General features: G+C 34.4%; 1 protein-coding gene across 1 annotated transcript; it reads right to left on the bottom strand.

Moving 5' to 3' along the window:
- Positions 1–2,009: 2,009 nt before the first annotated feature.
- On the bottom strand, positions 2,010–14,841 carry LOC121409419. The gene is made up of 3 exons (XM_041601356.1): positions 14,756–14,841; positions 10,648–10,828; positions 2,010–2,936 (listed from the first exon to the last, which is right to left on the bottom strand). The coding sequence occupies exons 2-3, from the start codon at positions 10,739–10,741 to the stop codon at positions 2,476–2,478; spliced, it is 555 nt and encodes a 184-aa protein (XP_041457290.1). The 5' UTR covers positions 10,742–10,828; positions 14,756–14,841; the 3' UTR covers positions 2,010–2,475.
- Positions 14,842–15,132: the final 291 nt, after the last annotated feature.

The raw sequence follows: 15,132 nt of genomic DNA, 5'->3' as shown, positions 1-15,132 counted from the left end.
CCCCCATGGATCCGCCCGTGGTAGTAGAAGTAGTAGTAGAAGTAGTAGTAGTAGTAGTAGAAGTAGTAGTAGTAGTAGTAGTGGAAGTAGAATCAGTAGTAGTGTTAGTAGTAGTAGTAGAAGTAGTAGTAGTAGTAGTAGTAGTAGTAGTAGTAGTAGTAGTAGTAGTAGTAGTAGTAGTAGTAGTAGTCAAGACTATTTTGCAAGGTTGACATAGATATACCTTTTAGCACCGGTCATGGAAATAAAAGAAGAGATGATGGTTTTAGTCAGATGAACGCGTTTGAAGTGTTTAAACATGTTTGCTTGTTTAATGAAAATTCATGTATTTGACGTCATGGATATGTCACACGTATCCTCGGTCACATTAAATGACTGCATACGTGATCAGACACACAATGAAAGTAAGAAGGTGTTATGATGATGATGATGAGGGCCGAATATCGAGGGGTTCGCGGGGTATTAATAAACAGCAACAACAACAATGATAATGATAATGATAACAACAATAATAATAATAATTAGCAAAAAACGATTACAATGTAATGATAATGATGAGATAACGATAACATTTCATTTCGCCATTTAATTTTTAAGGCAATGTCTTTATTCTGGGTAAACCATAAATTTTCAAGAAATTTAATATCTATTACTTTTGATGCATCTCGATAAATATGTAAATTCTTTTCCCACTTTGGCAAACATGATGGAATTCACGAACAATAATATTGTAAATCTACCTCTTTCATTTATATTTGACTATAGTTAATGCTCCTTGGCATTAATCGATATTTTGTTTCATTTATCTACAAGCACAGTTATGGTAAACGGTACTATCATAAAATATATACTAATCTTCGAAATAGAATTCGTATGGTGATTATTTAATAACGTTACGTAACACTGTAAAAAGATTGAGTTAAAAATTACCCAATATTGGGTAGAAAAGGAACAAGCATGTTTTATAGTGTATTTTCCTCCACATTGGACAATATGCAAGTTTAAAGGATAAAATTTCAACGCAACATTGCGTAAAATTTACAAATTATTTTGTATCATTTTACCCAGCAAAGTAACGTACATGTTCCCAATTTGCCCAATATTAGGTCAACTTTTTTTTAAAGTGCATGAAAAAAATTTAAATTTAGGTCATACCCATCTGATGGAAAGAAATTCAAAGTCAGACCTATGCTTCAATGGTGATAGAGATGCTAATGACGTTTTTTTTTTTTTGCTATATTATACGTAAGCCTATTCTATTTTCCAGTGGAAGATTGTGTCAAAACATTTTACATAAAAGTAATTTCCTAGCCTATCCGAAGAAAACAACTACAAAATACATTGACGTCTAAACCTTTGGCATCAAAAGGCCGACAAAATGTGAAATATTTGGAATAATTACCTAACATTCTCATGCTACAGAACATTACAGGATCTTATAATCTTTTTCATATGTTTTAATTTTACATTTAAAATATCCAACACCCTCTTTAAGCACTTCTTTTACTTAAAAAAATACCATTTGCCCATCTATCTTACAAATGTATCAATTGCATATCAGAAAGCCTTGAACAGAGATTACATGCTTGATTTTCCAACTAATTCCATGCTTTAAACATGTTAAAGGAAAAGGAAAAAGACAGTTATTTTCATTTCGGTCGGAATTACTCCCGAACTAGATGTTCATGTAGAATCGCAAAATACGTCCTCTAACACACGTTTTTTATGTCAAGTTTACACCGAATAACAGTATAAGGGTTTTATGGTTTGATATATAAAGTAGTAGTCAACTTTAATAGTGAAAAAAACTTTGAGGATTAACCTGAAGAGAGATCTTATAGAAACCTAGGATAATGCTTCAAGAATTCCTGATTTCGTAAGCACAGGGGCCGCGGAACGGATTTCAAAGTGGGGGGCCTGAGACAAAAGTGGGGGGGCGGCTGACCATGCTAAAAATCACAATCATATGTTCATTTTTACTTTTTTGTACATGGTTTTGGAAAAAAGTGGGGGGAGGGCTGAAGCCCCCCAGCCCGCCGGTTCCGCGGCCCCTGAAGTAGGTGACCGATTCAACACAAACTAAACCTAATCGTATGATAATCTAAACACTGCTAATCAACGAAGATAAACACCGTTCGATGTGAAATTCACCCGAAAGTAAAAGTGAATTCAAAGTCTAAACTGGGACACGCCAAGGACTTCTGATAGTTCTGAATAAAACTCAGATTTATATCTTAGTTTATACAAATTGAGATGAACCTTAATTCGAGTTTGACTTTAATTTATTACAACTCGTTGTTAGATGAACCCCAATGGCATTACCCTGGAACAGTCTTTCCTCTCCAATTCGGAATAAGAAAATGAAGGGTGTAAACATTTCAAATACGTTACAAAGACACATTAAACACATATTATAAAAGAACACAAAAGTAAGAGCACCCCAAAAATATGGTACATGATTATTGTAACATAGTACTACGACACTCTCACAGTTCTGGCGTTTTTCCTTGAGCCATACCTCAATATTTTGTCTATAGTCTCTTTTATAGCTTGCCTGGTAAAGGTATCTAAATCCCTAACTGGTATCCTTACATTTCGTTGTATACGCTTGAGTACATCTTTCCTCGGGTGATGTTCTCTTAATCCCAGGTAGACATTCGCGCCTTGTCTGGTGGATCGATTCCGAAGAAGATGCTGATTCGTTGTGGATGATATTGATGAAGACGAAGATGACGACGAGGACGATGTTGATAACGATGACGAAAAATAGGCAGGCACATATCGGGTTGAATCACTTATCTGAGAATCGGCTGAAAGTATGTGTGTATATTTATCATGAAGATCACTTTCCAATAGAGGTGACCATGATGATGAACTGCCTTTAATATCCCAGGTTCTCTTTCCAAATCTTTGAGGTTGGGAAATAGGCCTCCTTCCTAATAATTGTGTATAAGCAAAAAAGGACACAATTTGAAAATATTGTGAGATTAAACATGCAGTTTCATGAAATAAAACTTGTTCTGATTGACAGTTACATACACACCTACATGTACACACACGTACAAATAAACCCACACGCACACACACAGCGTCATCCACATACGCACAAACTGCAAATACTGCCAAAAGGTGAATGCTATGCGAATACCAGCGGGGACACACACAATTCCGTACACAACATGTATTTTGGAAAGTTTCTGTATGTGTAAGGCAACAACAAATATTTTTCACCTTTATTGCTAATTCTTTCAAAACAGAATCATCAACAACACATTTTAACACAGATGTTGAAATACCTTCTGGTCTGTATAGTGTATAGGCGAGTGTGAGTTCACGCTATAATGGTAATGATATGCATTATATTCATTTTTTCGGGATGTTTCTTGCTCGATCATATTAATTTGTTTCAGCTTACCCTTCTTACTGTGGACTTGACTGTTCGAATACCTATTATAGAAACTGTTAAACTAGTCATTTAGCTATTAGTTTTAACATAATTTATCATCGAGCAAATTGTATCTTCAAAATTCATCCAGGAATTGATGAAATACTTGGCAGACTAAATAACCAACAAAGGGAAATCTTTACATAAATCAGGTTAATACTTATAGTAATGTAAACGAAATTTCACGGGAGTTAATGGGGCCGAATGGGAGAGGAAAAGAGATAGAGGCAAATCGCAAATAAGTTTCAACGAAACCAATAATTATATTCATTCATTTTCAATCCGGGGGATAATGGGACAAGAAATTTATCTGTGCCTAGAAAATTGTTGCATGGGTAAATTTCTGTTTGTTGCACGTGCATTGTACATTGAATATGCACTTTTTGTCTGGCATTTTTTTAAATTAGCTTCATTGAATTCAAAAGTTATTATATTTGCTTATCAAACTGTTTCCTAAAGCTCAATTCGTCGTGCGATGGTTGTTTTATATATTATCACAATTGATGTTACAACACATTCCCATGTGCAATTTTATTTAAATAAATCACTCGTGTCGTTTTAATGTATTTTAATGTTTCGTTAGTGTCTTAAAGTAAAAAAAAATATTTAATGGAAGAGTGCTTTTCTAGGATCTAAGTATTCAAATTTCAAAAAATAAAATCTTTCCATGTTGCCATTTTAAATATAAGTTCTTCAGCTTGGGTTTATCTTACAGACACCTATGTAAGAATTGCTAGTCTAGTTTGATATCTTATTCGATTTCTCAACGTTCATCAATAATTACATAATATTGACTGGCCTTGAGGGGAACATCAAATATATTGCCAGCAAAAGAATCATATTGGCCCGAGTCTTTAGACGAGGGCAATATGGGTCTTTTAAGGGCAATATATTTGATGTTCCCCGAAAGAAGAGCCAGTCAATATTTTTATTATCATCTAAATCAGATATCTAGAGCAAAAATCATGATAATGGGGATAATTCTTTTAAAAATAGAGTTCTATTGTGTCATGTTAATGTCGGTCTAGGCTCTGCACTTTACCATTATCTTGATTATGACGTACTTGCAAGCGCTCGGATCCAGCGTTGTCTTTATTATGATGTATATTGTTGGCGCGCGGATCCTTATGAAGCGCACCTCTTTATACGCATCCACAAATGCTCGGATATGAGATCAGGGAAAATACAAAGTTATATTTTGCGTCGTCTCTGCATGCAAAGTAAATACGCACATTGAGACAGAGGAAAATACAAACAATATACCTACCCTTCCCGATATTGAGAAAATGTAGGGCAATACGGTTTTGTAAATGACCAGCTCAGATGTCTGATACGGGTGATAATGTCAATTATCATATCCCTTTACGTTTAACATCGTATAATATATAAATGAAAAATTTTTCTAATGCTTCTTTAACGATAATACGAACATGTGTACATGAAACACTTACTTACATTATACTTGTGATAAAAACAAATGTTGTCCAGCAAAGCAAAGAATAAATGAAAGTATATCATTGTGTTTTAATTTCGATTCACCTGTCCAGATGTCCCAACATACGAGCAATGTTATTCAAATTGCACACACAAGGTGACACACACAACATACAAGTGGCAATGATTCACACACACACACACACACACAATGAAATCACATGTGGCACATCGACGCACTCAAATTTGTTGCATTTCACGTGACTGTGTAATGTCAATTTTGGATGTGCGTGTGTGTTGTGTGTGTATGTGACAAACACAATAAGGGTGATTAAATGCGTCATGGTACTCACTTTATGTGTCATTTTGGTTATATGGATCCTATCTGGAGCTGAGTTGCAATACTCAACACATTTGAACCACAAAAGTTTTCAGTGTACATATTGTCTTGGTTTTTTTTTCATCATATCGTCTAAATGGTAATTAGAACTATTTCCTCATATCAACCCACAAAAATTGCTTTTCTACTTTGGAATATTATTATCTCTATTTCTTTAAGTTAAAATAGCACAAATTAATGAAATAAGAGAGAGCTAATGGATCCAGGCAATGAAAAAATCTGCTGAACGAAATTAATTTCCTGTCCTCCCGAATCCTGCTTAATCACAGAATTTATATCGTACAAACATGTCACAAGCACCTTTTCATACAAGTATTTATCCTCTTTTGTCAATTTAGCCAATGCAGTTGACCATGTTAACTGGTTTGCATGCGTGTAGTTAGCTTTCAATTTTGGAATTGTAATTAAGATATGTCTTAGTTTTCATTGTATTTTCTTTAAATACGTACAAATAATATTATATTATAATCCCCATATTCTCAAGCTCATAAATACATTTTCCCCAATTTTGATTATCTCTTCTAATATGAAACAACGTGTATATTTTCCAGGCCACGTTTTTCAACAGATTGCCAATCATCAATGCTCTACTACATTTTATGTATGTTTTTTACGACTATTTAGCCAAAATGGAAATTTGCTCTATTTGATAATTCACAATTATATGCCTAACTTAACCCACAAGATTATATGTATAATTGCAAAATAACTCCCATTACAAAAATAGAAAATTATAATATTACTGGTGAAATTAAGGAAGCCCTTATATCAAAATGGTCAACTTGTGTATTATGAATGGAGATTTGAGACAATAAATGATTCAGTATCCAGATGACCATATTCCCTGGACAGTTTAATGAAATATTTACAAACCTGCAAACCACGTGAAATCTCAACGGTCCTGCGTAAAAAACACCCATATTTTAAATCAAGTTCCTTTTGATTCTCAAAGCGGAGACGTCCATCATTCAAGCACGGATTTATACACGCACCATCCCACACACATTTACTTTTACGCACCGTGATTTATTAACCGAAGTATTAAACGCCATTGTGAATTTAAGAAAATACTGTCTCTTTGAAAATGCTACGAAACGTCAAATGTCATCCAACGAATTACTGTTAAATATGATCAGACCACATTGTAAATGTATATTGCTTCATCGGACTTATCTTAAAAGTTTAAAAGAGGCCGTGCTATCGAACAATTAATGTTATGAAATGAATGCCTTTGAAATTGGTTTATTTACAGTGATGTTAATTTTGTTATTTAGAATATTGAGAAGATTTTTACGCTAATGATTCGTATGTGGGCTCCGGTTTATCTGAAATTACCAACCCACATTTACTATGGCGTAATCTAGAATAATCCATTGAGTCACTAAGACGTTTTCCGAATAGAAAACACTGAATTTAATTTCACCTTGTTTATTTGTGTTGTTTATCGAACAAATTAAACTGGATGAAATAAGAGTATTCAGTTTAGCCAACATGTATATATAATGGGTAGTGACAAACCTAAAATCAGCCACTGCAGTAAAATTTGTGGGGAGAGCTTCTTTTGAAATCAAATAAGAGCTAATGAAATGAAGTAATGCATTTCCTTGTCAAATACATTCAGACTTTCACAACTGCGATCTTTTAAGGGTGATATCAAACAAGGAGCGATTTATTTTCAAACAGAACAAAGGAAATAAATATAATAACTGTTTCAAACCTAAACTTATTCCATTTCATGAACCGTGCGCTATGTAGAATTATTTTGTATAAAAACATTGCATGGTAAAAAGGTAAAAAAAAGGGGTAAAAAGGTAAAAAGGCATCTATAATAGGTTTCATCTCATCAAGACATAAGAAAATTACACTTGTATACACAACTATATATATAAGCGCATAGAAAATGTATGTGATCTAATAATTGTGACTTAAAGACTACCAGCCTCATATGGATTATCATGAATGAATGCAACATTAAGCATTGTGACTCAGTGATATTATCATGATTAAACGATGTAATCGTTTGTCTATGACAAATTTAAAATTTAACCCTAGAACTTCTTCGATACGACCCTGTTATATTTCCGATACAGACCAAGCTTTTAAGCATGAGTGATATCGGTATTTCGACTCCTTTCCAATGTAATTAGTTCATAGAACTTTAACTGGAGAGGGTATTAGGAAAAACTCTAATTTTTAAAGGCGATTTGTTTGTAGGGATACCTTTCAGATGAAAAATTTGAAGAAAAAAAAGATAGCGTTTACGCTCATCTCACCTTGGACATGCAGGAGTATAAGAAGGGATAGTTGACCACATCCACCGAAACCAGGTTATCATTTTTTTTTTTGGACATACTCTAGATAATGATAATGTTTGTGACAACAAAATAATTAGATTGGGCAATTCAGGGAAAGGCGTGTCACAGCCTGTTGCATCGAACTTTTACCGGTGAAAACTATGACTGTGGTTCCCCGCCCCCTTGCACTGGTATTTTCTTGTGTCAAATTCCATTGCTATGCAGAATTGCGCCAACCGGACTTTTGTTTGATCAGAAGATATCTACGCTTCTGGTAACTTGCACACCACTACATGCAAGACTTATTACACCAAATTCTAAGCTAAATCAAATTCCAAATAATTTTTATTCGCACATTATGCACTCCCATCATGCAAAGAAGAGAAAATTCTATATAATTTAACACAATTTAGCACAAAAATGGCTCCGAGATAACAAGAGGTGTTGTCAGGTTTGTTTTTAAAGCTTTTAAAAAGCTTTGACGTTTTTGCAATTCAGATAATTTGGGTTTACATTTAATGAATTCTTTCAAAGCCTTGATCACAATTCCATCTTATTTTCTTCGTTTCTCCCGGTTTTTCTTTAAAATGGAAGATGCAACGTAATACTATACTAACGTACGTCCACCATGATCACCAAGTTGTCCATTAAACAATAAATCAAAGTATACAGTACCGGTTTTAAGCACCACAAATAGTTCCTTGTCAAGGAAAGCTAACAATTCCTAATCAATGATATCAAGTTTTGTATAAAAAAAAATGGTATATATATATACAGTGGAACTTTTAATTACTCAAAAGGAACCTCACACTTATGGCCCCGAGGTGTATTTCTTTTATGTATTTTATATGAGATTTTCTAAGATTTTTTTGTCATTACTATTACCGGTATATCTAATACAGATATATTTTCATAATTATCATAAGCATAAATGCATTTTAGTTTGTTTGTTTGTCCTCGTTGTTTTACGAACTTTGTACGGACATACGTAGGTTTCGACTCTCTACGCATCCATTACAAGAAGAGATTTAAATATATAAACGGATTCAAACGGCACATACAAAACCGTCTCAAGGAGAGCAAACAATTCTTAACCAATGATTTTTCAAAGTCCTTCGCAGTGATCAACAAATTATCTGTAACCAAATAAAACGCATACGGATACCATACTTTGAATCACTCGCAACACCACACTTAACAAATACGAATTTATAATAAATTTCATGTAGGATTACCATGATTGCCGGGGGAGCGTTACATGAAAGGATTTGTCGGACGTTTGTTACGGTCTTAAACTGTAAACTCCTGCTATAGAGTAACTCGCTCCCTAGCTTATTGAAAATGTGTCCAGCTCGGATTTTTTTCCGGGGGGGGGGCACTGGGGGTCCTTGCTTTTTCAGGGGGGCACTGGCCTTTTTCCGGTGTGTGTCCACACACGGATCCGACTTTCGCCAATAGGGGACGGGGCCCGAAATTATCTTCGCCTATATCATTCACTTCTTAGTTTTATTCGTATAAAACAACATAAAAATAAAATAATCTCATAAGCCTTATAAAAAGTGCGAGCGCGAAGCGCGAGCGATTTTTTTTTCCACTTTAATGTATTTTTTCCTGAAAATTTAATTTTCTGGGCAATGTTATGTGTGATCCTGAACAAGATTCGTATGTAACTAGATGGTACTGCGACAGCAAAGCGCAAACAGAATTTTTTATCAACTGTTCTAGCATTATCGAAAGGGGACCTGTTAAGGACTGCTTACAGTTACCCACGAAAACAATTGATGCGAGAGCGAGAGGAAGAAAATTGAGATTTTAGACCTAAAAGCGGGACACTCTATTCATATCTTGTAAGTCATAAATAGGATATAGTCAATTGGGTATCATTAATAATGCGATCGTGAAGCGTGAGCAGACAGTAATATTCTGATGTGAAACTGGATAATTCAAGTACATTTTAAATAAAGAACGTGCAGGCTATCGCGCATGTTTTATATTTAGACCTAAAATCTGGGCATTCTGAATACATTTGTTTAATGGAACATTATGGAATACACGTAGACAATATGAACTTGGCAAATCAAATAATGTGACCACTCAGAGTGAGCTTAAAATGCTGATATGTAGACCATAAAACGGACAGAGCACTTAAATTTGTAAATGAAAAAAATAATGAAAGCTCGATGTCCGAGCTAAAATATGTTTTGCATATTGACTTCAAAACATGCTCCATATCAGCCTATATTGAGCAAGATATGAATCCCATCGAACAGCCAATTATGGCGCGAAGCGCCAGCAAAAAAATTATATAGTAACATGAAAACAGTTTTTTTAATTGCAAGTCTTCCCCTCACATTATTTAATTCACTCGTCTTCCTCCTCTTATTTTCCTCTTCTTTTTTTCTGTCTTTCTTCTTTTCCTTTTTTCTTTCTTCTTTCTCCCTTTTTTTCTTTTCTTTTTTTTTGCTCTGCCAATTTTTTCTGGGGGGCACCTGGGGGCACACCAAATCTCAGGGGTGGCACGTGCCCCCAGCCCCCCTCCCCCTCCCCGTAGCTACGCCACTTACTCTAGACCGACCAAATGCAATGTGTTTATTTTTTCCAATGACATATCGTAGGTTTGGAGTTGATTTAAGGCCACCGCACACCATTTTGATTGGTCTGCGACCCGATTTTGGAATAAAACGTAGTAGAATTTGATGCTATAAATATTGAGACATGGAATAAATTATTGTGCTTTTTTTAAATCATCGTACGAATACCTATATTCAAATATGTTCATATGCTATCATCCTTATCGGAATAAAAGCGAATTTGCTATTTAGTCATAATGACGTCATAACAATCATACGTTTTGCTACGATTTGAAACAACTGTGGCCTTTGCTCCAAAATAAAGCCTTGCAATCATCCAAAATTGTTAAATTAGTATTTTTTCAGTAAATTTGAACCACAGAATGATAAAAGGATACATTTCATTCCTATTTTCGTGAAATGAGCAAAATACAATTTATTCTAAAATCGGATCGTGGAGGTGGCCTTGTGCAGCAGCTTTAGCATGGGACTCAGATTACTCACTGTGTGTGCTACGTGTACTGGCGTCTCTGTTTCGCCTTCCTTCACACGCTTCTTCAAGCCAACGAGGTATCAACCGCATGGAACATACTGGCATAGCATCCTGGTGACTACGAGATACAGCCAGAAAGACAAGTAGCAGAAGAAAGTACAGAATCGTTGCCCGATGGGCTGATAAAGCTATCTGTGAGAGGACAAAAAAGGAATGAAAATTATGTTCAAAATCAGGGCAGATTGAAGTCAATTTCGCTCCCTCAACCAAATTTCGAGACCGCGCGGCCGCTTGAAATTTGTGACTGCTTCGCTTCTGGACATTATTTTAATTTTCAAGTCTTGAGACCATTTTTTTTGCAAAAGTTTGGACACTCTGTCACATGTTGAATGACTATATATTCGATATCAACCCCTCAGGAACGTGATTAAAGTTATATTTTTCTGATAATTTGTACTTTTGCTGGTTGAACTGTATTTACTTTATGCGGATTAGTATCGCAAAATGTCTTTCCAGAAAACGTTCATAAAAGAATTCAATAAAACGCAAACAAATACAAAACAAATTCTTTAATCAATGAATTACATCATACTGTATGTAAGTGAATCCTGTTTCGGCAAATTAATCTACATGTTTTGTTAAAAATGTTAACTGATTATTTTCACCAAGAATTTACATTATACAAGCTCTTTAGAGTGAGTTAAATGCAAAAACATATTTGCATACACTAATTGACATATATATATATATATATATATGTGTGTATGTGTGTGTGCGTGTGTGTGTGTGTGTGTGTGTATATATACAATTCAGGCCAGAAGTTAACATAGACCCAGGAAATTTAAAGAAAAGTTTGAACTTGCCAAACATCATAGAATTTACTGTGTCTTATAAAACATTTGGGCTATCATGACAAATTTGATATCAAACAAATGAGTATGTCATGCCCCTTTATCACATTGCTTTTTCATCATGAGCTGAAAAATAATTAGGTGTCATGTTTTCAAAAAGAATCTTCATATTCATAGACAAATTAAAACTAAAAACTTCTGTGCGTTAGTTACTTCTCAACACAAACATTTCAGATTACGCTTTTATGTTCAGTGGTGACATATCATGATAGAAAATGTAATATAAATCATAGATTTGACATTTATATATTTCTATGAAAAGATGTTTGAAAATATTATAACGAACAATAGAATATATTTGGCACGAATATTATTATTAAAAGAAAATTCTACCTGAAATATACTTTAATGCCAAAGGCATTACAATCATGTAAAAGAGCTTAAAACGCTCTTTAATTTGATACGATGTTTTTACGATGTTTGGCAAGCGAAAAAATCACTGAATTTCATGGGTGCATGTAAACATTTGGCCCAAACTATATATATATATATATATATATATATATATATATATATATATATATATATATGAATGTTTGCTTGCGTGTGTGTGGGTTGTGTGTGAGGGAGGGTGGGTGGATGTGTGTGTATGTATATACATATATTACTATACAATCTTGTAGTTTACATCTGTCTCTATGCGCGTTTAATTGTTGATGACGATCTCATGAACAGCGGCCAAGATCTGAATGAGGTCAAATTGACCTCTCTGACCATAAAACCTGATCAGAAATAGCCAATTATGAACTGAATCAAGACTTACATTATTGAATCATGAAATTATTTTAAAAAAATCATCATTCATATGATAAAGATTAAAATAGTAGTGTGTGATGTCATCGATTTCTTCTTTTGTGTGATGCCCATGATAACTATTTAGCACTGCAAACGCAAGTAATACAAGTAATAATATAATAACTTTCTAATTTGCTACATCTGATTTCGATGAAATTTTCTATTTCGAGCTTCTCTCTTTTCTTAAAAAAGCCAACGATTTATTGATGTGCACTTTCCAAATCAACAACTCCGAGCACATTCTGTAAAAACATGAGTATAAGCAAGCAGATGTGTCAATTCAGGAAGTTTCATCTTTGATTTATTTCTTTGGCAAACGTATTGTTGATCTAGTAAATGGCGGGCAATCATGAAATAGACACTTAAATGTTTGGAAATTTAAATCATACAAGTAATAAAAATGTTTCTAGACATTCACGTCAACCTTACGAGATTACTGACGTCATAATGGAATACTTCAAGTATTTTCTTCCTGCAGATCGAAATCTCATTTGTTGATTTTGAATCCTCGCCCACATAGTATATTTCTGTCTGGGATTACATTTTGTTAATGGACAAGTATTTTTTTTGTTTAATCAGACCTATATAGTTTATACGTGCATGACGTGAGGAGGGGTTTTGATTCGTCATTCTCCGTTTCCCCCAATTGCATGCGTAAACAACTTCGAACTATTGTCACTCTGTGAAAGTAAGAAACTGGTATTACAAAGCAAGACGGACATGTCTCGCGGGCTCAAGTTCAGACTATTCAACGTGTGGATTTACTACTTATAGTTCAATAATGAAATATGAGGAGTGAGTAGATATGACGATGAAAGTGATACACGTGAAACACGCATCTACTCTTCTGCAACTCCCACGTACCACAAGGCGCCAAAATTGTTCCCTGTCGCATGTGGTCATGCGATGAGTGACACGCTAAGGGCTTTGGATGCTCCAAGGTTTCACCCTCTTCCGACGAGTATGACGTCATCGTTGTCTACGAAATGAAAGTGACGTTACGTGTGGCATGGAGTCTCAGGTGATAAATCTAGTTCTCCGTGACACTGATTTGAAGGATTATGAGAAGAGTCGAGTTGCGATGTATTTCAGTCCATTTTAGAGACATACGGAAGTTCCTAATGGTTTTATAGCATCATTCATTCACGAGGGGCGTGGATCGTTTGTTGCGTCCCGGGCGTTGTGTACGTATTCAAATCTTAAATGCATCTTGAAATACACTTTATGGGACAAGTAATCACGTCATTGCAGTCATTCCATTTATATTTCATCTCAGTTTCCAAAGAATATGTAGCTTATAGTTCTGGAGAGTCCTTTTGTACCAAAATAAGTATCGATTCCTGGAGACGATATTTTTATAATTCCCTTTCTCTGATGAGAAAAACAAATCTGCAATTCTAATCATTCTACAGTTGGATATAGATTTCGACATTTCTTAATCATTTTTAGTCCTTTTTAGTGTGGCGGGGTTTTCAATAAAGGAACTTTTAAACGGGAGTAGTTATGTCCAAAAGTATTCTTGACGACAAGGAGAGCTTTCCCAAAATTTGACTTTTTAGGAAACACAGTAAAACACTTCAATAAAACAGAGCGTTCCACAAAAAGGAAATCGAGATTTATTGACGATTTATCATAACTTAATCACAAATACAATATACAAAATGACCTATCATTGTAAAGCTCATAGGCTTCTCTTTCATTTGAAATAACTTAAATTATTCCTTATTCACGCATGAGTGAGCAAAAATAATTTGAAGAAAGGATACCAAAAAGTCATTTGGCGGGTGGTATTTGAGTTTCAGAAGGATATCACATTAAAAAAAATTAAAGTTCAATATCTGCTCTTTATTTTGATACCTCACAGAAAAAGGTCAAGAAATCAAAAAGTTCTATTAATTTGAAATAAGGCTTGAATTCCAATAATTTCAAAAAAATGAAAAGGTTTTACAGGCAAGCTTTTAGACTAACTCGACACTCCGCTTTGTTGACGATCAGCCATGCATTAAGGGTGCGATAGCTTCGGAGGGAAACCGGTGAAAATACTTTTTTTTTTCAAATGAAATAATGAAAGTACAAGCATTGTTTCAAAGAAACAGACCATTGTTATTTCTTGACCACTGGAACCCTCGGAGATGGACAAATTAAGAATAATTGTTATAAATCTGTTATCATAAATTTCAATCTCATTGTCAGACTGAAAAAAATAACTTAACGAATATAATTCCATTTTATCTTTATCTGATAATTTGGGTATCAATCCAGCGCATTATACAAATATAATTATTTCATAGTATGTGAATGTCTCCATTTCACTTCAAAATAATGCCAGTCCTTTCAACAAGAGTAAAAAAAGATTTGAAAAGTCTTGTCATGAAAACTAAATATGTATTTTACTGACTGAATGAAAAAATACCTCGGTAGACCCAACGTCACATTCCTTGGAGAACGAACCATATTGCAGAGAAAGCGAACACTTATTCTTTAATTTAGAAGAACACTCAAACTGGAATCAAACATTCAATCTGAGGACCCCTATAAACTCATTCATGTCACTAGTTAATGTGCATTACCAATATCTTTTGTTGATCAAAGTCCCTCAGTGTATATAGCTTCAAACGTACATGATCTTAATCGTTCACTTAGTTTACTCACATCTTGAATGTAGAGCAACCCTGTAGTTAAAGACAGATTAATTTTGCTCGAGCATATACCTTGGGGTAAAGCAAATATTTATTTGGTTGCTGGCAAGCTACCCATTGGGTAATGTCTGAATGTAGTAAAGCTTTAAAA

Source organism: Lytechinus variegatus, chromosome 2 (assembly GCF_018143015.1).
Source record: "Lytechinus variegatus isolate NC3 chromosome 2, Lvar_3.0, whole genome shotgun sequence".
Classification (NCBI taxonomy): domain Eukaryota; kingdom Metazoa; phylum Echinodermata; class Echinoidea; order Temnopleuroida; family Toxopneustidae; genus Lytechinus; species Lytechinus variegatus.
This window is presented reverse-complemented; position numbering and strand designations above follow the sequence as displayed.